The sequence below is a fragment of the Myotis myotis genome, unplaced genomic scaffold, assembly GCF_014108235.1.
Source record: "Myotis myotis isolate mMyoMyo1 unplaced genomic scaffold, mMyoMyo1.p scaffold_m19_p_13, whole genome shotgun sequence".
Taxonomy (NCBI): domain Eukaryota; kingdom Metazoa; phylum Chordata; class Mammalia; order Chiroptera; family Vespertilionidae; genus Myotis; species Myotis myotis.
This window is the reverse complement of record NW_023416317.1, coordinates 22,135,956-22,163,443: the sequence shown is the minus strand read 5'-3', so window position 1 is coordinate 22,163,443 and position 27,488 is coordinate 22,135,956. Positions and strand designations below refer to the sequence as shown.

The 27,488-nt window shown below is 47.5% G+C and overlaps 1 protein-coding gene across 1 annotated transcript; it reads right to left on the bottom strand.

The window, feature by feature from the left end:
• Window positions 1–35: 35 nt before the first annotated feature.
• TTLL3 (tubulin tyrosine ligase like 3) lies at window positions 36–27,393 on the bottom strand. The gene is given in 15 exon segments (XM_036332122.1): window positions 36–592; window positions 595–739; window positions 742–876; window positions 1,057–1,283; window positions 2,220–2,364; window positions 7,984–8,419; window positions 9,197–9,440; window positions 12,976–13,124; window positions 17,189–17,384; window positions 18,641–18,739; window positions 19,666–19,780; window positions 21,689–21,783; window positions 21,929–22,097; window positions 23,987–24,078; window positions 24,287–27,393. Coding segments are annotated over 15 exon segments (2,829 nt in total). The 5' UTR covers window positions 24,666–27,393; the 3' UTR covers window positions 36–389.
• Between the last annotated feature and the right edge of the window lie 95 nt (window positions 27,394–27,488).

Below are 27,488 nucleotides of genomic sequence, written 5' to 3'. Positions count from 1 at the left end.
TAGGTAGACATATCTTGGGGTGGGGGGTACCATTCAATACATTTCAACTAAGAAATACCTAACTTTTCAGATGGATGTGGCTTGTTGGATATCTTCCTTTTAGGTGACCTTGGCCCCTTGTGAGGAAGGGACAGACCCACTATCTCTGGAGAAGGGCTGGGGTTCAGGCAAGGTCCACCCTTCCCGCTATGTCTCACGTTGTAAATCTGTGTGCATTAGATGCCAGCCCAGTCCCTCCTTTGGTCTTGGGGGTTTGGGGGACTCCCAGTGGTCAGCCATTCTGGCAGTGTGTCCCAACTTCTTCCCACTGCCCCCATGATCTTGGGAAAGCCATGTCTCCTCATTCAGACTCAGTTTCATCTGTAAAGTAAGACTTATCCACCCAAAGTTCAGAGAGTTCCTGCGCAGGAAGCACCATGTCTGCCACTCTGTGGGAACTCGGGGCCTTGCTTCCTGGCGGAGTTGCTGATGGCCTCTAACTCTTGTGGGCTTTGGGGTACAGAGCCCCCCACTATCCTCTCCTCACCCTCCATAGAAATGGAGCCAAGCCAACAATACTTTACTTGCTCCTTTTTATTTGGTGCTGCATCCGGCATAGGGACTGTGAGGCCTGAAGCAAGGGCTTCTCTAGCTTCACATCCCCCATACCCCACAACCCCTGGTGTGCATTGATCAGAGGCAGGGGGCCCGGAAGGTTCAGCACCTTCATGGGGTATGCTTCTGTCTTGGGTCTGTCACAGAGTCTGGCCTTGAAGTCGCCTTTGGCCTTGTTACTCCTATGTGTGCTAGGAAGCTTTCCAACTTCAAAGGGTAGAGGCTGCAAGGCACCTCCACGATGAGGACCGTGAACGCGCTTAGAAGCAACAGCCTCGGTGCAAAAGAGGGGAGAAGGGGAAGAGATGATCAGGAATTTGTCCAGGAAGGAAATTCTAAGGGAAACAAGCCCTCCCCTTGGGGTTCCAGCCAGCCTGGGAGCTGCCCTCTGTCTGTGCCCTCAAGCCCTGACCCCAGCACTCAGCATCGCCCACCAGGGAGCAAGCCATCATTTGAGCCCACCTTTCTTGGTTTCAGGATGATGGGTGCCTGCTTGAGCTCAGGGTTAGGTGGGAGGGGTATAAAAATCTTGGCGGTAGGTAGAATCATCAAGGGCTTGCCTGTGGTCAACAGGGCCTTAGAGCCCATCAGCTTGTTGTGCTGCAGTCTCAGGACCCGCCCCTGGGGTCGGCGCACATGGAGAGAAGGCAGCTGCACCTTGTTGTGGAGGCTGGGGAAGTGGTAAGGGGCTGTGGGAGCAAGAGGCGCTGTGAAGGCCTGGGGAGGGCCCAAGTCTGACCAGCTACCCCTCAAAGTGTGCGTGTAGGGCGGGGGAGGTGGGGAGAGATGAAGGCTGGGGCAGATGAAGGCAGATGGGAGCCCTCCCAGAGGCCATGGTTTGGACTCCAACAGACCTGGGTCTGCATTCCATCTCTGCCCCTTCTGAGCTGTGCAACCTTGGGCAACTTCCTTAAACTTCCTGATACCTTGGCTGGAAAGTGGGGACAGTAGCACCAATCCTCGCTAGGTTGTGAGGACTAAAGGAGCTGGTTGGGTAGCGACACAGTGTCAACTGTTCAGTGCTGTGCAAATGCCATTCCTTTCCCCCAGAGGCAAAGGCACAACACTGTGGCAGGAAAAACTTGGGTGCTGGGGAGAGATCTACCTGCAGTTGAGTTCTGGCATCTTTGAAATAACTGCCTCACAAGGTAACTCTTTTGGAGGGGACAATACTCAGTTGTATATTTTTAAAAAATACTTTGTAAGTGGTGGCTTTTACTCGTTACTGGGTGGCTCTTTGGTGAGGTTCTGGGTAGGGGGCAAATTCAGGTGGTCAGGAAGTCCTTGAAGAGCAGGAAGAAATTGCCTGGGGTGTTTGGGGGGAACGGTCTTCCCCAGGGTCTGGAGGTTCTTCGGACTCAATAGCAATCTGTTCAAGGAGTGGGGTTGCCTATCCCCACTAGCAAAGGTGATGGTGAAAATGCAGCCCATCCTTGTGCAGGCTGGGTCCCACTTCTGGATACTGGAGTGGACCAGAGCTGTAGCACTTTTTGCCTTGCCTTTCTTCCCCTTCCCAGCAGCGGATGTGGTGGCAGTGGAGTCTGGCTTCTGGATGTGCCCCAGGTTCCTGGCCCCAGGACCTTTCTTAGGAAGTGGTATGTGGCTAAGGGTCCCCGAGTCCTTGCCTTCCCCAGAGCCTTGCCGGGTCAGCAGGTGAGGGAGCGCTGTGTGGACTCCTGTCCGCTGGTGACACATCGCCATGGGCTTCTTGATGGTGGAGCCCTCTACGAGGAGCCGGATACCCACATACTGAGGCACCTCCACAGCAGGCTGTGAGGAAGAAGAGGAGACGAGGCCTACTCAGACAGTGCTGCTGGAAGCCTAGGCCCAGCAGGACTCAGGGCAGAGATGGATGGAATGAGTTTCTCGGGCACCTAGCCAGGAGACACCGCTGGGCTGAGAAGCAGGAAGCCTGTCTCTGTCCTCTAAGGGGTCTGAATCGGTCCCTAGAGAGTCGCCGAGACCCTGGAATTAGTAACCCAGAGGAGTGGGGGAATCTCAGCCATGCCTCTTCTCTACTTCCTTGCCCTCGTAAGCTGCCCTGGCTCCTGCTGGAATATGTGTGGCTCTACTCCACAGACCACTGCTGACGGAAAGCTTCCTGAAGTGAGCTGGCTTCTCTGCAGAGAGAATTTGAGTTATGACACCCAGACTGATAAGAGGCTTTAACCTGCCCAGAGCCTCACCTGAACCCAAGCTTTGTGGAAGCAGAAACTAAGAGCTTTAAAGAAGGCATTCTGTGGAGGGGATGAAGTAGCAAATATGCAGAGGGAGGCAGAGAAGTTGCTTCTGTGCAATTTCAGTTCCTATAAAGCCAAGCTGGCCCGGCTGATGTGGCTCAGTGGTTGAGCTCTATGAACCAGGAGGTCACGGTTTGATTCCCTGTCAGGGCCCATGCCCAGGTTGCGGGCTCCATCCCCAGTTGGGGGTGTGCAGTAGGCAGCTGATCAATAATTCTCTCTCATCATTGATGTTTCTATCTCTTTCTCCCTTTCTGAAATTAATAAAAATACATTTATTAAAAAAAGAAAAGCCAAGCTGTACTTCCTGCAGCTGGGCTCCAGGAGAGCTCCCTGTGTCTTGCTAAGAACCCTTCTTTTTTTTTTTTTTTTTTTTTTTTTTTTTAAATATATTTTTATTGATTTCTTTACAGAGAGGAAGGGAGAGAGATAGAGAGTCAGAAACATCGATGAGAGAGAAACATCGATCAGCTGCCTCTTGCACATCTCCTACTGGGGATGTGCCCGCAACCCAGGTACATGCCCTTGACCGGAATCGAACCCGGGACCCTTCAGTCCGCAGGCCGATGCTCTATCCACTGAGCCAAACCGGTTTCGGCAGAACCCTTCTTTTAACCCAGAGCTAGGTTGAGGTGTTTTCTGTGTCCTCAAAGGATCCTGATTAGAATCTATCTAAACAGGGTCATTTGGAGTTTATTCAAAATCCAGGTCTCAGAGCTCCCGGAAAGCTCAGTGGTTGAGGAAAAGTTCATCTTGAAAGAGGAATCTCAGTTAATAAATGTAGAAGGAAAGAGAGAATTAGAAACTTACCATTTTGTAACTAATACAAAAGGCAAGAATTAAAACTGGATATCAAAACAAGTAGGTGAAAAGGATGACAGGAAAATGTGTCATTTGCACAGGACCAAAGTATCACCTTACAAAGTAACTGATCATTGCAAAGGGGAAGATACAGCTTACAACAGAGAGATCTGGTAGCCACCACCTTAACCCCATGGTCAGACTTAGCATCACTAATCGCAAGACACTCTGTCAGTGTGCCTTGTGACACTGAATGAAGTACTCAGCATCACCTCTCAGGTGGTCTTGCCAACTTCTAACCTGAACCTCATCAAGCTGTTTGACCTAACTTCTACTTTACAGGACATTCAGATAACAGATGGACAGTTAAAAACCACCCCAAAGAAACAATCAGATAAACCCAGAATGTGGGACAGTTCTACAAAACAATATCCTGGTCCCCTCAAAAGATCCTAGTTCAACTAGGGGGGCAGGCGGGAGTAGTGGGGCTGTTCTAGATTAAAAGAGATTAAAGGCCCTAGCCAGTTTGGCTCAGTGGATGGAGTGTTGGCCTGTGGACTGAAGGGTCCGGGGTTCGATTCCAGTAAAGGGCACATGCCTGGGTTGCGGGCTTGATCCCCAGTGGGGGGCGTGCAAGAGGCAGATGGTCAATGATCTCTCATCATTGATGTTTCTATCTCTCTCTCCCTCTCCCTTCCTCTCTGAAATTAATAAAAATATATATTTAAAAAAATAAAATAAAAATAAAAGAGATTAAAAGAATATAAAAAGAATACCTAGCAATAAATTTAATCAAGAAGGCAAAAAGGTGAAAGACATGTACACTAAAAACTAATTGAAGAAATTGAAGACACAAATAAATGGAAAGATATTTTGTGTTTGTGGAGTAGAAGAATTAATATTGTTAAAGTGTTGATACTACTCAAAGCAATGTACAGGTCAGTGCAATCCCTATCAAAACACCAATGATATTTTTCAGCGAAATAGGAAAACCAATCCTAAAATTTGTATGGAGACACAGAAGACCCCAATTAACCAAAGCAATCTTTTTTTTTATTTTATTGATTTTTTACAGAGAGGAAGGGAGAGAGATAGAGAGTCAGAAACATCGATGAGAGAGAAACATCAATCAGCCGCCTCCTGCACATCCCCCACTGGGGGTGTGCCCGCAACCCAGGTACATGCCCTTGACCGGAATCGAACCTGGGACCTTTCAGTCCGCAGGCCGACGCTCTATCCACTGAGCCAAACCGGTTTCGGCAACCAAAGCAATCTTGATAAAGAACAAAGCTGCAGGCATCACGCTGCCTGATTTCAAACTTCTTACAAAGCTATAGTAATCAAAACAGTATGCTATTGCCATAAAAATAGACACATAGTGACCAATGGAACAGAGTAGAAAGCCCAGAATTAACCCCACACAATAATTTATGACAAGAATATACAAATGGGGAAAGGACAGTCTCTTCAATAAATGGTTTTGGGAAAACAGGGCAGTCACATGCAAAAGAATGAAACTGGAACCCTATCTTACACCATATACAAAAATCAACTCAAAATGGATTAAAGACTTAAACATAAGACCTGAAACCTTGAATTCCTATAAGAATAAATTCCTGGAAGAGAACATGTACTATGCTCCTTGACATCGGTCATGATGATTTTTTGGATTTGATACTAAAAGCAAAGGCAACAGAAGCAAAAATAAACAAGTGGGACTACATCAAACTAAAAAACGTCACAGCAAAGGAAACCATCAACAAAATGAAAAGGCCAATAAAAGAAAAAAAATGAAAAGGCCAACCAAATGGGATAGAATATTTGCAAATCAAATACCTGATAAGAAGTTAATATCCAGCCTGGCCAGTGTGGCTCAGTTGGTTGAGCATCATCCTGTGCACCAAGAGGTTGCCAGTTCAATTCGGGCTCAACCCCCAGTGGGGGGCATGCAAGAGGCAGCTGATCGATCTTTCTCTCTCATCGATGTTTTTATCTCTCCCCCCCTCTCTTCCTCTCTCTCTTAAAAAAAAATCAAGAAGTTAAAGGGAGCAAAAATGCTAACTTGAAAAAATATATGTACCCCTCATGTTCATGGCAGCATTATTTACAAAATCAAGTCATGGAAACAAGCTAGGCGTCCATTGACAGATAAATGGAGAATAAAAATGATATATACACACACACACAAGACAGCATATTATTCAGCCCCCAAAAGGAGGAAATCTTGCCACTTGTGACAACATGGATGGACCTTGAGGGCATTGTAATAAGTAAAGTCAGACAGAGAAAGACACATACCATATATTCTCAGTTATATGTGGAATCTTAAAAAAACAAACTAAAATCAAACAAAACAACTGAAATCATAGAAAGAGAGAGCAGATTAGTGTTTGCCAGAGGCAGGAGGATGAGGAGTGAGTGAAATGGGTGAATGTGGTCAAAAGGTTTCAATTTCTAGTTATAAAATAAGTCAGTCCTGGGGATGTAATGTACAGCATGGTGATATAGTTGTTAATACTGTGTTGTAGATTTGAAAGTTGCTAAGACATTAGACCTTAAAAGTTCTCATCATAAGAAAAAAAATTTGTTAACTACATGTGGTGATGGATGTTACCTAGACTTACTGTGGTGATCATTTCACAATATATACAAATATCAAATCATTATGTTGTACACCTGAAATTAATGTTATGTCAATTACATCTCATTTTTAAAAACCACAAGCAAATTTCAGAGAGATCTAAGTCATGCCTGATAGGTACACCTTAGGTCTTACTGGTACGTTTCAGTCTCAAACATTTTGAGTTGGCAGAGAGGTCTGCGACAGCAGGGCTTCTACAATCTTGAGGCTGTTGTGCTACAGCGGTCTCACAGAATAGAGAAGAGCTCTGATGTTTGTGGACATGGCTTTTGTGTAATATAATGGATTAGAAATTGATATATAAGAAACACATGGCTCTGGTCGGGAAGCTCAGTTGGTTAGAGCACCGATACGCTAGGGTTCTGAGTTCGATCCCCAGTCGGGGCACATACAAGAATCAAACAATGAATATATAAATAAGTGGAACAACCAATTAATGCTTCTCTCTCTCTTTTCCCCTCTCTCTCAAATCAATAAATAAAAATTAAGAAAGAAAAAGAAACACACAAGGCTTTTAAATATCAACCTGGACTAGAAGTGACAGATGCAATATGAAAGAATGAAAAGAGGCTTTTGTAACCCCAAATTTCTATGAGCAGGTAACAGTCTAGGAACTATTGAGAATGTTCATGGAAAAGGAAGGGTGATTCTGGGCTGAACTGAGATCCCAATGAATGGAAGCAAGAGCCATGGAGAACTCCTAGGAAGTAACAGTGGTTCCTAATAGAAAAACTAGAAATATATGTTAGGACTGGATTTCAGAATTTCTATGGACCTATGATTCCTGTGTACTTCCCACCCTAACCCTCCTTTTTGGGCAGGAGTGTCTATAACAACAGCAGCAGCAGTTTCCACTAACTCACTCTCTGTACATACAGGCCTTTTACAGGTGATGCCATTTATAATGAAATGCCTAACAACGTTATCTATATTTATAAAAGCCTAAGCAACCGTAGCAACGGAAACAACCAAACGGATGATCAAACAGGCTGCGTGGGGCGACCAGGCCAGCACAGGGGTTAGTGAGGGATGACCAAATGACTGAGCAGCCCAGAGCTGCGTGGGGCGACCAGGCTGGCAGCGGGGTTAGTGAGGGATGACCAAACGACTGAGCAGCAGGCTGTGTGGACGAACCAGCAGTCGGACATCCCCCAAGGGGTTCAGGATTGGAGAGGGTGCAGGCTGGACTGAGGGGACTCCCCCACACCCATGCACAAATTTCGTGCACTGGGCCTCTAGTTAGGTAATAACAATAGCTAAAACCTCTGTAGCATTTACTATGTGCCAGGTACTATTCTAATGTGCTTTTAACTCATTTAATTCTCACAACCTTATGAGGGAGGTACTGTTTTCATTAATGCTTTACAGATGAGGAAACTCAGGCCCCTTACCCCCTAGAGATTAAGAAGTTGTTCAAAGTGACAGAGCTTGTAGTTATTGAGCAGAGATTTAAAACCAGGGAGGTTCAGGAATACCATGCTACACGCCTCTGTGGAAATATTACTCATACAAATTAACTCATTTCATCCTCCCACACCCCGTGAAAAAGATGGTAGTAGCATCTCCATCTTACAGATGAGGAAGCAGATGTACTAAGTGACTGGGCAGGACCAGGACCTGAACTGGGTCTGTCCACTTGCATTACTATGGGGCTATCTGGAAGGGATGAAGATTCCCTGGGGTTGTGCCTGGGCCCGGACGCCTCACCTGCTTGTAGATGAGCTCAAAGGCTCCCGTGTCACAGTTTCGGTCCAGCCGCCGGTCAATGACCACACGCAGGGTGTCGGCTTGTACGCCGGCGCACAGCTGGGCAGTGACAGACGTGGAGGGCGCCATGGTGGGGCTGGCATTGATCTCAATCAACCAGGGCTGGAAGTTTTCACCAAACACAAAGTCAGCGCCATAGAGCTCAAAGCTAGACTTCCGATACTGCACAGTGTCCTGGGAAGTCTGCAGAGCATGGATCACTGCAGCCTTCATGCCAGGCACGATGACACTGGACCAGGCATTTGGGGCCCCCATGTCCTGCAGGTAGGCCTGGAACTTCTGGCTCGACCACATGTTGTTTGAGGGCAGCAGCGGGTGCCGATGGCACGAATTCTCCAGGTGCTTCTGGATGGAGTTATTGCACAGGTGCACTGAGCTGGGGCAGAGAAGAGAAAGCTGAGGTCTGAGCCCCTTTGCCCCTCCCGCCCAAACCTGGGGAGGGCAGGCAAACCCTAGACCCAGCCTGGGACTACTGTGGACCACTCAACTTGAGATGGGTTCCTGCTGGGGAGGGCAAGGATGAAGGCTCGGGGCCCATAACCAATTTTACTTCTCAGGACCTCTTCTGAGGGTACTAACTATAGAGAACACAATATTAAGTGCTTTGGGCCAGTGTCAGTTAACCCTCCCCAGTGCCTGGGAGATAAGAAGGTGCTTAAGAGTATGGGCCTTGTAGTCACTAAGACATGTGCTCAAGTCCTATCTTCACCACTGACTAGCTGTGAGATGTTTCCTCTCACCCCACAAGTTAATGCTGCAACTTGCTTTTTTCCTCTCAGATTTCTCCCGACCACTCTTTACCCTGCTCTCCAATTCTTTTTATTTTTCATATCACCTTTTAGCCTATTAGATGACTTTACTTATTATGTTCATTGCTTGTCTGTTTCTCCCATTAGACTGTGAACTCAGGAGAGCTAGGCTCTTGTTTTGTTCACCACTGTGTTCCAAGCGCCTGGAACAGAGAATGGCACAGGGTACACGCTCAGTAAGTATCGATGGGTGGAAGGATGGTGGGATGGATGGCGGGATGGACGGAGGGTCTGCCTGCCCACAGAGTCTGTGTTTGGAGCCCAGCATTACACTGGAATTGCCTGTTTCTTGCCAGCTTCCCAACTAGACTGGGGGCTCATGGGAAATGAGTGGTGGGGCTCACTTGTCCAGGTTCTTCAGGGAGAAGGGCTGCGTGGAAAAGCGGATGTAGCTGTCGTGGTAGAACCACACAGTAAGTGGGTTCCAGTCAGTCACCAGGAACCACTGTCTCAGGTCAAACTTGGTGCCAAAGATGAGCAGGGGCCGCTCGATATACTTCTGCACAACCCACTTGCCATCCTTCATCAACATGGGGTTGCCGTCTACCAGTTTCAGAATCTCCTCCAGGTGGTCCATGCACATGATGCCTAAGGGGGAAATGGAGTGGTCAGGGACCAGGGCAGGCTCTGGTTGGGAGAAGAGCTGGAGACCATAGATAGCTCACCATAAGCTCTCATCCCCACAGAAAAGACAGAGACAAGTGGGTAAGGCTGCCTGCCTCAATCAGACCCTTTTACCTTTGGGAAAGTTGAAAATCTGCTAAGGGCTTAAATATTTTAAAATTAATAAGTTTCACTCTGGTTGGTGTGGCTCAGTTGGTTGGGAGTCATCCCATGCACCAAAAGGTTGCCGGTTTGATTTCCAGCCAGGGTACATGCCCGCGTTACAGGCTCAATACCAAGTAGGAAGCATGCAGAAGGCAGCCAACTGATGCTTCACTCTCACATAGATGTTTCTCTCCCTCTCCTTTCCTCTCTCTCTAAAAACCTGTTAAAAAATCAGTTTTGTTTGAATGAAAAGGGATATATACATGAATAAAATTTCAGACAACACTGTGCTTTTGGAAAACCATGCACAGCCCTGGGAAATGTTGTTCAGTGGTTAGAACATCAGCCTGTGCACAGGAGGGTTGCAGGTTCGAACCCTGGCCCCTATGGGGGCATGTGCGGGAAACAACCAATCAATGTGTTCCCCCCTCTCTCTCTCTCTCTTTCTCTCTCTCTCTCTCTATCTCTATCTCCTTCCTCCTTCCCTTCCACTGTCTCTAAAAAAAAAAAAAAAAAAAAAGAACCAATGGAAAAATATCCTCGGGTGAGGATTAACAAAAAAGAAACATACACACACACACACACACACACACACACACACACACATACCATGGGCATATATGACTTTGATTAGTTTTTTCAATTTAATTAACAATATAAAATGAGAAACAAAGTAGACAGTACAAAAGGGTATACAATTAAGAATGCATCTCCTTCCCCAGGGGCAGCCAACTGCAGCTTTCGGGTCCTATGGGTATCCTTCCAGGTGGTGGGAGAGTCTACTAGTATGTGTGCCTCAGTTTTACAGGATTCTATACATTTAATTGTGTTACGGATATAGAATAGTGCTTGTCACACGGTGAGCATTCAGTAACTGTTAACTCAAACCATTATTATTAGTCACCTGTAGAATGAATTTCTAGCCATAGATTTGCTGGTTCTAAGGTATGTGCATTTTTCCATTTTATTTTGCCAAAGATGTTACACTGATCTGCACTCCAAGCAAGAGTGTATGATACTGTATTTGCCTGCATCCTACCTAACACTTATTTTTGCCATTCTCCTGGGTAGAAAATGGTATCTTATTTTAATTGTACCTCTTTTATAACTAGTGAAGTTAAGTATCTTAGCTTATAAGGCATCATTATAAAGCTGATAAATATCAGAATTGCATTGCAAACCACACACACACATACACACACAAATCAATCCCATTCCTTCATTGTTAGGCCCCCTAACAGCCAGATCTCCTGCCAATGACACAGAATAATTTGTGGCTGGTTCCCAAGCCAGATCCTTTCTCAAATGGCTAGACTGATAACCAAGACTCCCCAAAACACAATGCCTTGTGTAAAAAAGATTAATAGGGATCACCATTGTGGGGAGGTAGAGACTGAGAGGAATTATGGGTGCGGTCTTTCTTGGGTGCAAATGTTTCCTTCCTTCCTTCCTTCCTTCCTTCCTTCCTTCCTTCCTTCCTTCCTTCCTTCCAGAGAGGGAGGACAGAAGAAAGAGAAACATCAATTTCCTTTCCCACTTATTTATGCATTCATTGATTGTTTCTTGTACGTGCCCTGATGGGGGAATCGAGCCCAAAACCTTGACGTATAGGAATGACGCTCTAACCAACTGATCTTCCTCGCCAGGGCCAGGTAATGCTTTATTTCATGATCTGGGTGCTCTTTCCTCAACTGCAACAATTCATTGACTTGTATCCTCACAATGTGAACCCTTTTCAATGAGGTATGTTATATATACATTTCAATTAAGTTTTTCTAAAAATGGAGAATTTTTAAATTTGGTGCTAGGTACATGGGGATTCATTGTGTTATTCTTGCTAGTTTGTGTCTTTTAAAAGTATCCATAACAATAAGCTAAATTTAAAAGAAAGGCAGATTTAGATGTTCTGAAATAGGGTGGTCTCCAAGATCTACTGTTAAGAAGAAATATGCAAAGAATAAATTAGTAATACTAATTCATATTGAAAGATATGGAAAAATGAATAGTATGTTTTTGTTTAAAATAAAATAAATCTCTCTCTCCAAATGCATAGAAGGAAGTATAGGGGGGAAAAACACCACCCCAAAAGTTAACAGTAGTTATCTTAGTGAAATCAAGGGTGGCTTTTGATTTTGTCTTTCTACTTTTCTGTATTGTCTAATTTCTTAAACATAGTAACATGTATTTTTATACTTAGAAAAAAACAACAAAACTATTTCCAAGGTAGCCCTAACCAGTTTGGCTCAGTAGATAGAGCGTCGGCCTGTGGACTCAAGGGTCCCAGGTTCGATTCCGGTCAAGGGCGTGTACCTTAGTTGCGGGCACATCCCCAGTAGAGAGTGTGCAGGAGGCAGCTGATTGATGTTTCTCTCTCATCGATGTTTCTAACTCTCTATCCCTCTCCCTTCCTCTCTGTAAAAAATTAATAAAATATATTTTTAAAAAACAAAACTATTTCCAAGGTAGAAAAAGAAAAATTCATCCACGGGCAGTATTTGGAGGGATCTGCCAAAAGTCTGTTTTCTACATCTCAGAAGTTTTTAACCAGTGTTCAAAGGCTGGGCAAAGGCACAACTCCAGCGTGCTGGCTCTCCTGTTCAGATTCCATTCACAGTGGGCTGAGCAGCCAGAATAATAGCACTCATGCAGCAGTTACGATGTAAATGCACAGGATCTAAGTACTTTACATATATTATACTTACCTCATCCTCTCAGGTAGGTATTATTGACTTCATTTTACCAATGGTGAAAATGAGGCACAAGAGGTTAACTAACTTGGCCAGAACTTTACAAACAGCAGGAGGTAGAGCTTGGGTTTGAACCCAGACATTCTGGCTCCTAGTATCCATACCCTTAACCACTATGCTATATACCTTACAAGGGAGGCCAAATCCAAGAGCCCTTAGATGACAAGCACCTGAGTATCACCAGACCTACCTATAGCATCATCCCAACTCTGAGGGCAGGAGAGAAGCTGCATCGTCACAGCAACCAACCTTTATGGGATGATCACTCTGTGCCAAGCATCATGCTGAACTTTAGACGCACCATCTTGTAATTTTTGCCTCATAGGAAGTCTTCATCTCTCATAGGTGACAGAACTGAGGTTCAGAGAGGTGATATAACTTGCTCAAGGTCACACAGCATACTGATAGCAGTGCTGGGATTCAAATATAGGCAGCTTGACTCCAATAGAGTCTGCACTATTGATAGCCTGGCCTCTAGATCAGCGGTCGCCAACCGGTGGTCCGCGGACCGCTGGTCGTCTGTGAGGTCCGAAAGGTTGGTGACCGCTGCTCTAGATGGTGAGGTAGGCTGTAGGGTGCTGGTGCAGGAAGCAGGGGCTGACACCCACCTCGGCCACGGGACTTGGCTCCTGGCTTCACGATCCAGACGTTGCGATCTCCTTCCATGTCTATCTGGGGCACCAAGGCCCGCAGCTGCTGCAAGATGTCCTCACAGCGTTGGACCTGAGCCTTCAGGTGCCTGAGTTCTGCCCCCTCGCTGTTGGGGAGATAATGGGTCTTGGGCAGGGCTGGACCCAGGGACAGCCTGGTGGACAAGGCAAAGGGAGACACAAGCTCCCCTGGCCATGGTCCTACCAGCCTTGGTCGTGCCCTTCCCTCCCTAAAGATCCAGATAGGTCTCTTCCAAACCTCCATACCCACCCTCAAGCTGCCCCCCAAATTCTTATCTACCCAGGGCATCGTCCCAGACTCCTGGAATGGGAAAAGGCACCACTTACTACACTCCACACCCACACCAAAAACTCCATTTTCTGCCGCCTCCCTTTCCATTACATTGAAGTTGCCTTTGGCAAAATTTAATCATACAGCATTTAATGGTGAGGCTCCACTATGTGCCAGATTTGTAGTGAAGGGCTTTACATACATTATCTCTAGTCCTCTCTGTGGCCTTGCCAGGAAGGTATTACTGGTCCCATTTTAGAGCAGTGTAAATTGAAGCCTGGAGAGTTAAGAGACTTGCCCAAGGTCACAAATTGAATTTAGAGGCTGAGCCAGGACACAAACACCATCCTGCCTGATTCCTCCATCACAAGTGCTTTTGAGGGTTCATTCCCCTTCTAATCTGGACCTAACACTGGTTGATAGGTGAATCCCTTCCTAGTCTAGTTCTTTTCAGGCACATCTGTCTCACACATCTCCTTGCTCTATTTCTCTTCTCTTCCTATCACCTACCACCTGACATCTACGCTTATCGGTTACATCTGTCTCCCCTCAATGGAATGTAAGCTCCATAAGAGCAGGAACATTTTGTAGCTGCTATTCTCTGTTGCGTTCCTATCTCCAAGCAGTATACCAGCACTCCCTAAAAGTGTGCTAAATGAATGAATGGTTGGATAAGCAAGTACTTTGGCAGGAGCTTGCCTCCGTAACTGGTCTGCACAGATTGGGGTTCGCGAACAAAGAGAGACCCTGTTCCCTACAGCAGCGGTCGCCAACCGGTGGTCCGTGAGGCCTGAAAGGTTGGCGAACGCTGCCCTACGGGACACAAAATGTCCTAAAATAAACCAAGTCACAAAATACCCCAGATGGCTGCCTCGCCCAAACTCTCCCATTTCTTCTCTTCTGAGGTGGAAGGAAGCCTCTTTAACACCTTGGCCTCTTGCATGTCTCTAGCCATGGAGAACTCAGCTTTCAATAGGGAGGCAGCAGCAACCACTGGGGCAGTGCCAGCAACAGGGACAGCCAGATGGAAAGGGCATAGCAGGGCCTCTCAGTCACATCTAAGTCCTGACCCCTCCGGCTCTAGAAGGCCTACTGGAAACTTTTCCATGGGCATCTCACAGTAACTCTGTCACATGAGAATGGCAGGGGCACGTGTACTTTGAAAAGGTATGTTCAACATGACAATATGATTTTATATTTAGCAAAAAGAAAAACAACCAGTGTGTTTGTGGAAAGTCAACCTAATAAAAGCCTGGCTGCTGGGTCATGGATTTGTTTTAAAAGTTCAGAAACACAGACAACAGCATGGTGATTACTAGAGGAAAAGGAGGCTGGGAGGAGATTGAAGAGAGTATGGGGGAGGGGGTGAGTTGAGAAACATAACAGTTAGTATTGAATGAATTAATGTATGCTAACTATCTGTACTGAACAACTCAACACTATGTTGTATGATGCAATATTTTATGAAATTCTGAATTTTGAGAGCTTCCTACAGCCCTCTTTGAACTTGTCCTATACGCGGAAATAAATAAGACTCAAATTATTTTCACGTAGCCGAAACCGGTTTGGCTCGGTGGATAGAGCGTCGGCCTGCGGACTGAAGGGTCCCAGGTTCGATTCCGGTCAAGAGCATGTGCCTGGGTTGCGGGCATGTCCCCACTGGGGGATGTGCAGGAGGCGGCTGATCGATGTTTCTCTCTCATCGATGTTTCTGACTCTCTATCCCTCTCCCTTCCTCTCTGTAAAAAATCAATAAAATATATTAAAAAATAAATTATTTTCACGTAATGTTCTAACGCAGTCTCGATAATTCTTAGTTTAAGAAGGGTGACTTTACATGTTCTGGTAGCTAAGGTGAAGGTATAGGGTCAACTTCATTTTCTGACATTTAAAGAAGATACAAATGAATTAACAATGACGTGGGTTTGCTCAGTATGTCATTTATTCAAAGTTCATTTATTAGTTCTTCAGTCTCCTCTATCAAATCATCCTGTTCTATTTTTTTTTTTTTAATATATTTTATTGATTTTTTACAGAGAGGAAGGGAGAGGGATAGAGAGCTAGGAACTTCAATGAGAGAGAAACATCGACCAGCTGCCTCCTACACACCTCCTACTGGGGATGTGCCCACAACCAAGGTACATGCCCTTGACCGGGATCGAACCTGGGACCTTTCAGTCCGCAGACCGACGCTCTATCCACAGAGCCAAACCGGTTTGGCCATCCTGTTCTATTAGTCCCACCCCAGCTGAGGCCCTCATCACTCCCATTTGAGTTTGTGTTCCTTGAGGGAAGGGACTATGTGTCATTTCTGGAGCCTGGCACAATACTTGGCACACAAGCTGAGTGTTCTCCTGCCCGCAGGACACTTCTCCCTCCTGTCTCTCCTGCACTCCTCTACTGAACGGAATCTCCCCACAACAGCTCCAGCCTCATCTCGACACTCCTTTCCTCTGCCCAAGAACCCTTTTCCACCCTGGCTGGTGGCTTGGTGGTTAGAGCATCAGCCCGAACACTGAAGAGTCTCGGGCTTGATTCCTGGTCAAGGGCACGCACTGGGTTCCAGGTTCGATCCCCAGCCCCAGTCGGGCAGGTGCAGAAGGCAACCAATCAACGTGCCTCTCTCTCTTCCCCTCCTTCCCTCCCTTCCACACTCTAAAAAAAAAAAAAGAAAATCAATGGAAATAACATCCTTGAGTAAAGATTAACAACAACAAAAAGAACTCTTTCCCAAAGTGGGTTCTGAAAACACAACCCCTCAGGATGCTTGGGGTCGGGGGAGGGGGAGGGGCGGGGGCACGCCACTAGGGTCATATAAGTACAGAATATACAGTAAGCCCTTAATATTGTCAATAAATTCTGCAACTAAGTGAAATGACATAGAACAAAACCAATTTTACCATAGGCCAGTGGTCGGCAAACTGCGGTTCACGAGCCACATGTGGCTCTTTGGCCCCTTGAGTGTGGCTCTTCCACAAAATACCACATGCTGGCGCACACATACAGTGCGATTGAAACTTCATGGTCCATGCACAGAAGTCGGTATTTTGTGGAAGAGCCACACTCAAGGGGCCAAAGAGCCACGTGTGGCTCGAGAGCCGCAGCTTGCCGTCCACTACCATAGGCTAATTTATATAAACAAAAGTTAAGTTCTATAGCGTCTCGTCAACATTATAACAAAAACAAAGTTATTTGAGGACCTGCTGTATTGCACTCTCTCTCTGAGGTATATACCACCGATATGTTCTGAAAGGCCCTGCACCAAGGAAAATTGTTTTAGTTAACTTTGTTTAACCCAATGTTTTCCAAATATGATTGACCACAAAAGCCCTTCCCTTCCCTCCCACCCCAACAAAATCAATTCACATTCTGTAGAATTAGCATCCTATGTAACACACTTGGGGGGGGAACACTGGCCTCTAGGATAAAATCTAAATGACTGAATAGATTCTTACTTGGTGAGTGAATACTGAGTCCATGCTGAGCACATGATACAAATGATCCTGTTGAGTCCTACCTTTGGGGAAGATATTAACTATTTTGTATTTGAGAAAAAGCTCAAAAAGATTAGTGACATTCCCAAGGTCACAGAGCTTAAAAGTACAAAGTTAGGACTTGAGTTGAGGCCATGATCTTTGTGACTATGCTATGCCAAGATCCAGGAAGAATGCTTTCTACCCCATCATGGAGGTAGTGGGAGCCCTTAAGAGCTCGTGAGCAGGAAAGTACAGGGAGAACAAAAGGGGGAGGCTTAGGGAGGAGGTGCAGGGCTACACTAGAAAGAGAGAATTTGTCTCTGACTGAGCTAGCTCAGAACAGGGAGACCCCCCACAGCAAGGGGCACGGCCATGTCCCACGCCCTGGTGCAGAGGTACTCACTGGACCACTTGGTAGTAGCGCTGTAGGAAGAGGGACCAGCCCTCAGGGCTGAGGAACAGCGGGGCCTCCAGGTCCCGGTCAATGTCCAGGTGGGCCAGGTTGTTAAGGTGCTCCTCGCAGGCGCAGAGCGCCTCATCCACAAACTCTGGAGTCAGCATCACTGGCTTTTTCTCCAGTTTCTTGGGCTGCTTGCCTGCTGCAGAGGTAGGGAGGGGCCTGTCACTCTCTGACAGGTAACCTGACACATGCCATGGCACCCACAGCTCCAATGCCTGTCACTTACTGGAGGATTCATCCTAAATACACCTGAGGCCCAGCACACACCTACATCTCTTACTGCCCTGGGACCTGCCACTTACCAGAGGCTTTATTCTAAATTCACCTGAGACCCTAGTGCTCACCCTTGGTCTCCACTGTCCCAGGACCTGTCACTCACTTGAGGGTCCACCCTAACAGTCCCCAGGGCCTCTCAGCACCTATAGCTCCAACCACATGCACCCTCTCTGCTTGTGGGACCTCTGACACACCTGTAGCCTTTGTGCCCCTGATCCTGGCATACAACAGTCTTCTTGGCACCTGACACACCTAGGGAACTGCAATGGGAAGGCCTCCCTCTGGAAGAGACAGGGATTTCCCACCTCCCAGTAGACCTGCCCCTTATGACCCTGAATCCTTGGCTGAAAGGTCCTGGATTACAGTATGGGTAGGAGCTAAGTCCAGAGAGAGAAAGGTGAGTAATAGGTGGAATCAACATAGAATGTGGCATTCTCTATGTCACCCTCCACAAGGCACTAGGGGTCCTCAGACCACATGAAAAAACTACACGGTTTCACTGTTTGTTTCCCCACAGAGACCCTGTCCCAAGACAGGACTCCATCTGTCCTCTTCGTCTGTCATTGCTGGAGAGCTGGCCACAGGCCAGGTCCATGGGAGGGCTGAATGAGGCAGTGGATCACTTAACAAATGGATAGGAAGAGAGGTGGGTACGGTCGGGACAGAAGAATGGATGAGTGATGGACTGGAGGACAGACAGGTGGTGGATAGGAGGATGGAAAAGCTGGTGGATAGATGGCAGGTGGATCTGTGGAAGAAAAGGTAGGAAGGTGGAGGAGAGATGGATAGGAAATGTGCTGCTGAGAGAAGGTAGGTGAATGAGTAGATAAACAGTGTGGGGATAGATGGAGAGATAGATGGATGAATGAATGCATGGGTAGGTGAATGTGAGATCGGTGGGTGTGTGGGTGAGTAGGTAGATAGATGAGTAGATGGATGGAAGGACAGATGGTGGGTAGATGTATGGATGGATTGGTGGGAAGGGGTAGTGGATGGGCAGATGGATGTGGATAATATAGATAATTTATATAGATAATGTGTGGATGAATAATGAATTGATGGGTGGATGTGTGGGAGGATAAATGGGTGAGGGAGTGGAGGGAACCACACAGTATTTACCTGGGGCCTCTTCCTCTTTTGCCTGGATAGAACATGACTTCCATTCGGACTTTACCACCAGCTTGAGAACGTTGCGGGCAGCTGTCAACCAGAAGTCCTCTGCTCCCAGGGCAGGAGATACTCTGCTCAGCCCTAGGCTCCAGGCCTGTTCTGGTTCTGGAACCTGATCATGAACTGCCCCATTTTGGATCCAAATCTGACTACTTTCTGACTCTAGAACCTGGGTTAGGACCTAGCTCCTATTTCAACTATAGAACCAGACCCAGAATCTGACCTGACTTGCCCCATATTCTGCCTTAAGAATCTTAACCTATGCCCAGTCGGCATGGCTCAGTGGTTGAGCATTGACCTATGAACCAGGGGGTCACAGTTTGATTCCCAGTCAGGGGCATGCAGGATACAGCCTATCAATGATTCTCTCTCTCTCCCTCTCTCTCCCCACCCCCCACCTTCTTCTCTAAAATCAATAATATAGATAAATAGAGATATATAAAGAATCTCACCTAGACCTGTTGTCTAATTTTTCTCTTCTGTTCCTGATAGACTCTTGATATTTATTCTAGTCTGAGAACCAAATCTTGGCCCAAAACCTATTTCAGGTCTGGAGACTAATTTAAACCTACCATCTACTCTGACCTGAATTTAGAACATGTTCTGGAGTTGGAAACTATTCTGCCTTAGAAGTCCAAAGTCTAGAGCCTTTTCTGGATTAAGAACCCAATCTAGCCAGTGGAATTTGACACAGGCCTGGAACCCAAACTCAGCCTATCGACCAACTTTTAGAACCTGCTCCAGAATATAAGCTAAGCTAACTAAGATCTTCTGGAGGTCTGGGCTGACCAAGCTAGGAGGCTCATTAAGGGAGGCACATTAGGGAAAGATAAGGATTAGGGATGGAGAAGGAATTCTGTTGGGGTGGACAAGAGAATGAAGAGAGAAGCCCTTTGCTCTCCAACACCAGCCAGGGCTTTAGCCTTCATCCTTCAGCTGGACGGGTCCAGGCACAGGGCTGGGCATCTCCTTACCTATGAAGGCCTTTTTGTCTTCCTCAACCCCCAGGTGGTAGCAGCGTGGGAAGAAGGAGTCAGCATCAGCCTCATCAAACCATGGCAAATTCCGGAGATTGAGACATAGACCCACCTATGGAATTAGCTGCTGAGGGGGCAGGATGGGACTTGCCCAGAGAACCTCACAGGAGCTCCCAGCCTCGGCACATGCCCAGACAGTTCAGGCAGACTCTACCTGGATATTCTCAGAGCCTCTGCCCACTTGCTAGGCCTGACTCACTCATATTTATCTCCGTATATTTGCCCATACAGTCCCTCTGCCGAGAATGCCGCACATCCCTCTTACCCACCCTTTCACATTCTTAATGACCTGCTTCCTCTAGGAATCTCTTCCCAATCCACACCAAAAAATACACTAACTGGTGCAATTATAAAGACTTCATTCTTGCCACAATCCTAGAAGATAGTTTTACTGGTATTCTCATTTAAAGATGAGGAAACTGAGGCTCAGAGAGGTGAAGTCACTTGTTAATACACCCAGGTAAGATAGAATGGATTCATCAGCCAGATATCCTCTGCTCAGGAGATAAGGACCAAGACTCTTGCTCAGTCATTGGACTTGGTGTTTGTTCTGGCTCCAGATCCCGTTTGAATCCTATTATAGTCAATGTCTACATGTGCCAGACATGCTGCAGGGGTTGGATTTGAACTCAGGACTGTCCAACTCCAAATCCTGCTGAATTATATACCAAACTCCTCCTGAGAACTCTCTTACTGACAAGGAGAGCAGGGAACTGGGGTGCTAGCCCAAGGGCTGGGGGTTGGAAACTGTAATGCCTGCTGTCCTGGGGAGCCCACCTTTGTAGTAAATGAGCCAGCCCGGGCATAGTGGTTTATCATTTGGTCCTTGGAGAGGAAGCGGCAGTCCAGCACATCCCGCCGAGTGGTCCAGATGAAGTAGGGGATCTCATTCCGAACCATGCGGGACTGGGGAGAGGAGACATGGGAGGCTGGTGTGGGCAGCACAAGGCTGGAGGAGGCTTCTTCCTGCCCTGCTGAGCAGGGTGAGTGAATGCAAAGAGAGGATACTTCCAAGGTGGCCTCTAGCCCACATACCATCTTTGTGTAAAATAAAATAAAAACAGCTCTTCCTCCAGGGCACATACTTGGTGAGCAGGGAGCAGACAGGCTTGCAAATTCTGGGGCCAAATGCCTCTAGGTAGTGACTAAGCCATACAGCTGAATACCATGCCTTGTTCTGGCCCATGGCCATCAATGATTCGCTCAGACAGGACAGTGACTCTAAGCTGATGGGCACATAGCACGTGACAAAGGCTCTACATCTCTCTATCTTTCCTACAACTCTGGGAGGTAGGATTATTAATAAGCACTAAGACCACATGCTAGACCATGTTCTCAATACTTTCCATGTCATCTCATTTAATCCTCACCAAACCCTTATGAGGCAGATGTTACTGTGGTCCCCATTTCACAAATGAGGAAACTGAGGCACAGGAAGGGTAAGTGCTTGTCCAAGGGCTGCCAAGGTTGAGCCCTATGAAACAGAACACTCAATCTTTCCTGACACACAAAATTGGCAATTTGGTATCATTCAACTTAGTAAGTGGTGGTGGAAAGACCCGAAGCCAAGTGTCCTCACCTACACACACAAATCCTCCACATCATATCAGCCTCTTTACAAGCTTTTAAGCCCTTCCTTCCAGCCTTCGCTTGCCAAGGGCAGAGGAAGGAGATGAACTATGTGGCTTTTAGTTGGAAGGGGGAATTCCTAGGCATGGAGTTTGTGCCAGCTTCTGATACAACATGGCTGAGTTCTGATCCCAGGCTAGCCTTGTCTGAGCACCACTGTGTCCCTCACCATTCTGCTGGCCCATCCAAGCTTTAGAGAAGCACTTAGGTTTTATTGCCTATGGGGAAACTGAGGCTCGGAGAAGGAAAGGACTTGTCTAGGGTCATCCAGCTGGACTCTAATGCTCTCCCTCCAACTAAGCAGACCCCTGCCAGCCCCTTAGGCCCTCACCATCACAGCATGTGTCCCATCTAGGTTATCCAATTCCAGTACATCATCATCGAAGAGTTGTGGTAGCTGGAACACCTCGTGCTCATCTTGATCGTCTGCAAATGCAGAGAGAGCCCAGGCCTGGTGAGGCCCCTGTCCCTGCCCCATAGGCCCATACCAAAGTCTCAACCCTGGGACAGTGGAAACCAAAGGAAAGCCACTTGAGAGAGGCAGCTTGTGGAAATGGAGGGAACTGCTCACCATCCTCAGTGATGTCGCTATCACCCGTCACTGAGCTATTCAGATGCTTCTGGGGTGACAGCAAGGTGGTGCCCGACGAATGGACCATCTTCTTCTCCACCCAGCCCCTGCGGCGCAAGAGGCACCGGATCACCGGGTAGTGGCCTTGGATCATAAAGATCTTCTTCTGCTGTAAGGTGAGAGAAGGATACTTGCTCAGCAAGTACTGCCTATGTGCCAGACATAGGGAATGGTGAACAGAATGTTGTTATTCTAGTAGAGGAAACAGATTATAAACAGGTAGGTAAATAAATATGGTTGTATCAGAAGCTGGCATAATTTTGACTGATATTTATTAAACACCTATATGTGCTAAGCATATATATGTGTGTGTGTATATATATATATTACTAACAATAACATGTATTTTTAACAGATGTTATTATCCCCATTTAACTGATTATGAAACAGAGGCATAGAGAGGTTGAATAGCTTGGCCACACAGTGGTTAAGTGAAAAAGCAGGGATTTAAATCCAGGTAGGCTGACTCCAAAAACTGGACACTTAATGGGGATTCAGAGAAACTAGAAATACATACAGTCAGAGGATGTGGAGAAGGAGCCACGAATTAAGAGCTGGACAAATGGCAGTTTGGACAAAGGAAAAAGCATGTGCAAAGGTCTTGAGGCTGGAGGGAGGTCTAAAGGAGTTGGAAGGGGACCAGGGTTAGAGTGGAAATGAGGGGAGAGCTCCTGAGCCGGGAGGTCATGGCTAAACTGTGGAAGGTCCTGCAGGCCTTGGACATGGTCTTGAATTTTATATCAACAGCCGTGTGCAGCACTGAAGGCTAAGAGAGGGAGTGCTGTGACTGGAGGCTGTAAAAGTTTGGCTGGCTGCTGTCTGGAGACTAGCTGGAGGAGACAAGGGTGGAAGTAGGGAGGCCAGTTAGAGGGCTGTTGTGGTTTGTGTAGGAGAGAAATCACGATAACTAGAATGAGGGTGGCTACAATAGAGAAGGGAAGGTCATAGAATTGGGATTTGTTCTGGAAATACAGGTGACTGGTTTTGCTGATGGGAGGAGATGTGTGGGTGAGTGAACATAAAGATCAGATTTCTAGCTTGAACAACTAGGAGATGGGGAAGACCAGAGACAAATGATGACTGGGTTAGGCAGGAAAATCAAGAGTATGGTTTGGGACATGGAAATGATAGTAAGTTCTCTGGATGGAGATGTCCAGTAAGAGGCTGGATCTGCCAAGTGTACAGGTAGAGCATAGGCTGGGCAGGAAAGGGCATGCAGGGAGCACAGCACCCTGTTTGGACTCACAGCCAAGGAGAAAGGTGTAGGGAGGGATCCAGGGAACCACTAAAGTCCCAGGTACCTTCAAAGCAGCAGTCAGGGAGGGAGGAAGGAAAACTAGATGTGAGCAGAGAGCCGAGAGGAAAGGGTGTGTGGGGCAGCAGTGCAATGACACAGGTGCCCAACCAAGATTGGGACAGAAAAGGGGCTGCTTCTGGGACTTCCCTAGTTCTCCCAAGGAAGTGGAGAAGGGACAGAAACAGAGAGGTAGGAGCTGAGGGGCGAATGCTAGGTAAAGAAGTAGACAAGTCTGCTAAATGAAGGGGTATCAAAAATAGGGAGGGCCCCAGCTGGTTTGGTTCAGTGGACAGAGTGTCTGTCCGACTATGGGCTGAAGGGTCCCGGGTTTGATTCCGGTCAAGGGCACATGCCCGGGTTGTGGGCTCCATCCCCAGGAGATGTGCAGGAGGCAGCCAATCAATGAGTCTCTCATCATTGATGTTTCTCTCTCCCCCTTCCTCTCTGAAACCAATAAAAATACATTAAAAATTTTTTTTAAATAGGGAAGTATTTGCAGGTGTGGGCTAGAAGGGGTCAAGGGGGACAAGGAGGGCATCTGTAATACTTCCAACAATAAAGATAAACTTTTAAAAAATAGGGAGGTATTTGAAGATGGGTGTGGAATCAAGGAGTTTGTTTTTTAAGGATGGAATAAATCAGTTCAGGGAGGCAGACTGTGCCATTCTAGAACCGCCCCTCCTTCCCTAGCCCCCTCTGACCTTGACAGCTCTCTCCACATGGATCTTGGCGTTTCTGAGCCGGCCCATGTGCGGAGAGTCCTTGGACAATCCTGGCCAGAGGACCAGGGAACCTGCGGAAAGATGAGTAGAGGGGGCTCAGCCTAGCATCTCTCTGGCCCCCAATGCCCATGCCCCTGCTCCTTCTCTTTCTCTGCCCTTCACCCGGATGCCCACCCTCTATCGCTCTTCTCCCGACCCCCATTCATTCCCTCCACCCAGTCGTCTCTTCCTCATAACTACTGCCTCGGGCCAGGATGGGCTGACCGAAATGGGCCTCACCGTCCTGCAGCGGGGCATCATCAAGGGCTCGGGTGTGCGGGCGCCCGAGGGGGCGTAGATCTGCGGTGCCCTGGGCATGAGTGCCATGGGCGAGCGACTGGATGGCGCGGCTGCCGGCCAGGCTTTTGCTACCAGCACGAGCCCCGTCGGACCAGGCGCAGGCGGGCCTGGGCCATGGCAGCGTCTCTAGAGGCCGAAACTCCGAGCGGCGTGCCCAGGGCCACGGGACGGGGTGACTGGTGCGTGGCTCAGGCGGCTGCGGCTTCTGCGGCCAGTTGCATACCGGGCCGCCCTCCAGGCGGTACCAGGTGGTGGAGCACGGGTGTCTGACCCTCAGGTCCCCCGCGCTCCGGATCAGCGCCAAGCAGGGGCCCTGCATGCGCCTTACCGCGCTCGCACGCCCTCCCTGCGCCCCGCACTGCTGCCTCTCGCGGGATTGCAGAGCAGGGTCCTAGGGTTCGAGGCTCCGCCCTCTGTTTATTGTCGCCTTGGAAACCATTCCTTACCACAATCAGGCCGCGGTTGGCTGGTTCCAGCAGGCGAACTCTGAACTTCACCTGCCCCACACCCTTGATGAGAGCACTGCTGGCGGAAGCGCACAGTACCAGGTTGCCAATTACTACCAGTGCCATGGTTTCTCATTGAGCATTTCTGGGGCTCCAGTCATTTCACAGTATTTATAGAGGACCACGTCCTAGGCAATGGGCTAGGACCTAGGTGATCCCTGACCTCATGGAGTTTAGAGCCCAGTGGAGAGGAAACAAAAAGTAAGCAACAAAGGTATATAACAGCTGTAAGTATGGTACGGGCAATGAACTACAGCCAGGAAAGTGGCATATTTTGGATAAGGCAGTCAAGGATGTTCTCTGAAGAGGTGCCATTGAAGCCAACGCCTTACAAAATGCAAAGGTCAGGAGTTGGCCAGGGAAGAGGGGAGAAATAGCATTCCAGGGAGAGGCAAGTCTCAGCAACAGCCCTGAGGAGGGTAAGAACCTTTCTGGGGAACTAAAAGGATGCCAGTGTGGCTGGAGCCTGGTGAGGCGAGATTGCATCTGCAAGGCCTGACAGATGGGGCTAGGAGCAGGTCCTTGGGGACAGATTTGAAAGACCGTATATGCAGGAAACAATGATCCAGCACAGAACGCACTTCTCCCTTCCCCCACCCCACAATAACTTGAAAATACAAAAACAGACCATCTTTGTCAACTGCAGAAAAAAAATGTAACTGGATTTATGCACAGCTCTCCAGACTAAGCAATCCTTTTGGGGGTGTGGCAAAGTAGTATCCTCAAGTCACAGGTGAGATAAATGAGACTCCAAGATGTTACAGAACTTGCCTCATCACAGAGCCAGCAGTGGAGCCCAGAGCTGACTCCAAGGCCCCACTCTTAAACACAAACACTGTTAACATCATGACCCCATGTTATCAAACTGGTTGTCTATTGGTCATGGAAATATGGGTAGTTTGAGAGGTAAACTCTAGCAGTGCCCATTTAAGCAAACTCCAGGGTAGAGTACCTGGTCCAAAAAGCCAGCTTTGTGTTGTCTCTGGCTAGATCTGCCCATTCAGTGAAGGTGGGTCCTCCACCTAGGTGTCCAGCCAACCCCATCCCCGCAGATCACCCTTCCCAACCCCCCACTGGCTGGTGACTGGGCTTCCCAAAAGACGTGTCCCCAGGAGAGGGCCAGCTGATTGGAAACCACCCAGTCCGTTCTCATCAGGGAGCAACTTTGGTTTTAGGGGATCCAGATCAGAGGAGATGGATCCATGACAAGAGTTTTGGCTGGCTCACCCAGGCAATGCCGTCCTGTGAGGGCTGAGTGAGCAGCTGCCATATTCTATAGTGGATATCTTCACTGTGATCACCTTTAATGTTCACTGCAAAGCTAGAACAGTCATGTGCCCCAGAGTAGGGCACACCTCATTCTGCAAGGCAGAAGGAAGAGGTCACAGAGGTAAGTCATAAAGGGGATGATAGCTATCCGAGTTGCCCCCAGCCCTTTCTCCCTTTAACATCACCTTGTCCTCTACTTCAAGAGACCCGTTGGCCATCTAGAACACTTTTGAAAGCTCAGCTCAAAGGCCAACCCTTCTGAAACTCTTCCCGGCATCCTCCTCCATAAATATATGCCCTGTGGGCCCCAAGACTTATAGTATGAAACACTTCAGCACATCTATTCACACACCTGGCTTTTACTAGTCCCCCAAATCTCTCCAAGACAGGGATAATGTCATCGCCCATGTCTAGATGAGGAAAGTTATCAGCTTGCATAGTGGGCTGGTGGAAAGATCAGCTATTGTTTACTTAGTACTGGTATAGCAGGAACTATGTGAGATTGTTTACATTAACTATCTCCACTTTATAATTTACTCAAATTCAGCAAGATTTGGACTCATGCTGGGCTGATGTAGCTCAGCAGTTGAGCGCCAAGCCAGGAACCAAGAGGCCCCCAGTTCAATTCCCAGTCAGGGCACATGCCCGTGTTGCAGGCTCCACCCCCTGTGTGTGGGGGCATGGTGTGTGTGTATGTGCAGGATGTAGCTGATTGATGTCTCTCTCTCATGGATGCTTCTATCAAATCTCTCCTTTCCTCTCTAAAAAATCAATAAAATACATTTAAGAGTTGGGACTCAAATACAATCAATCTTGTTTACTTGGGAGGATTCACCAAGTCTAGCGCTGTCCAAGAGCTTTCTGTGATCATGGAAATGCTCTACATATGTACCATCTGACATGATAGGCATTAGTCACTGGTAGCTAGTGAGCACTTGTAATGTTGCTGGTGGGACCGTGTAAGTAAATTTTAAACCTTATTTAGTTTGAGTAATTTAAATAACCACACATGGCTACTGAGTACTGTCTTAGCATTGGTAGAGGCAGAAGTCTTGGATTTGAAATCTACCCTCTTGCTCACTGGCTAAATTTGAGGCAAGCTACTACATCTTATGGAACCTGTTTCCTTAGCCATAAAATGGGATCACTGACTCTCCGAGGTTGGTTTAGCCCAAATGAGCTCATTAGGCAAAAAGGACCAAAGCTCTTCATAGGTAAGGGTAACAGTTTTTAAAATGGGTGGTGCCTAGATTGCAATGGAAGTCTCTGGATTAGGGCCTTAGGCAGGGATGTCAGGAACCGTAAGATTGCTTCTGGTGGTGACCCCAGGCCCAAGTACCAGTCACATGGTCTTTGGAAAGAAAAAG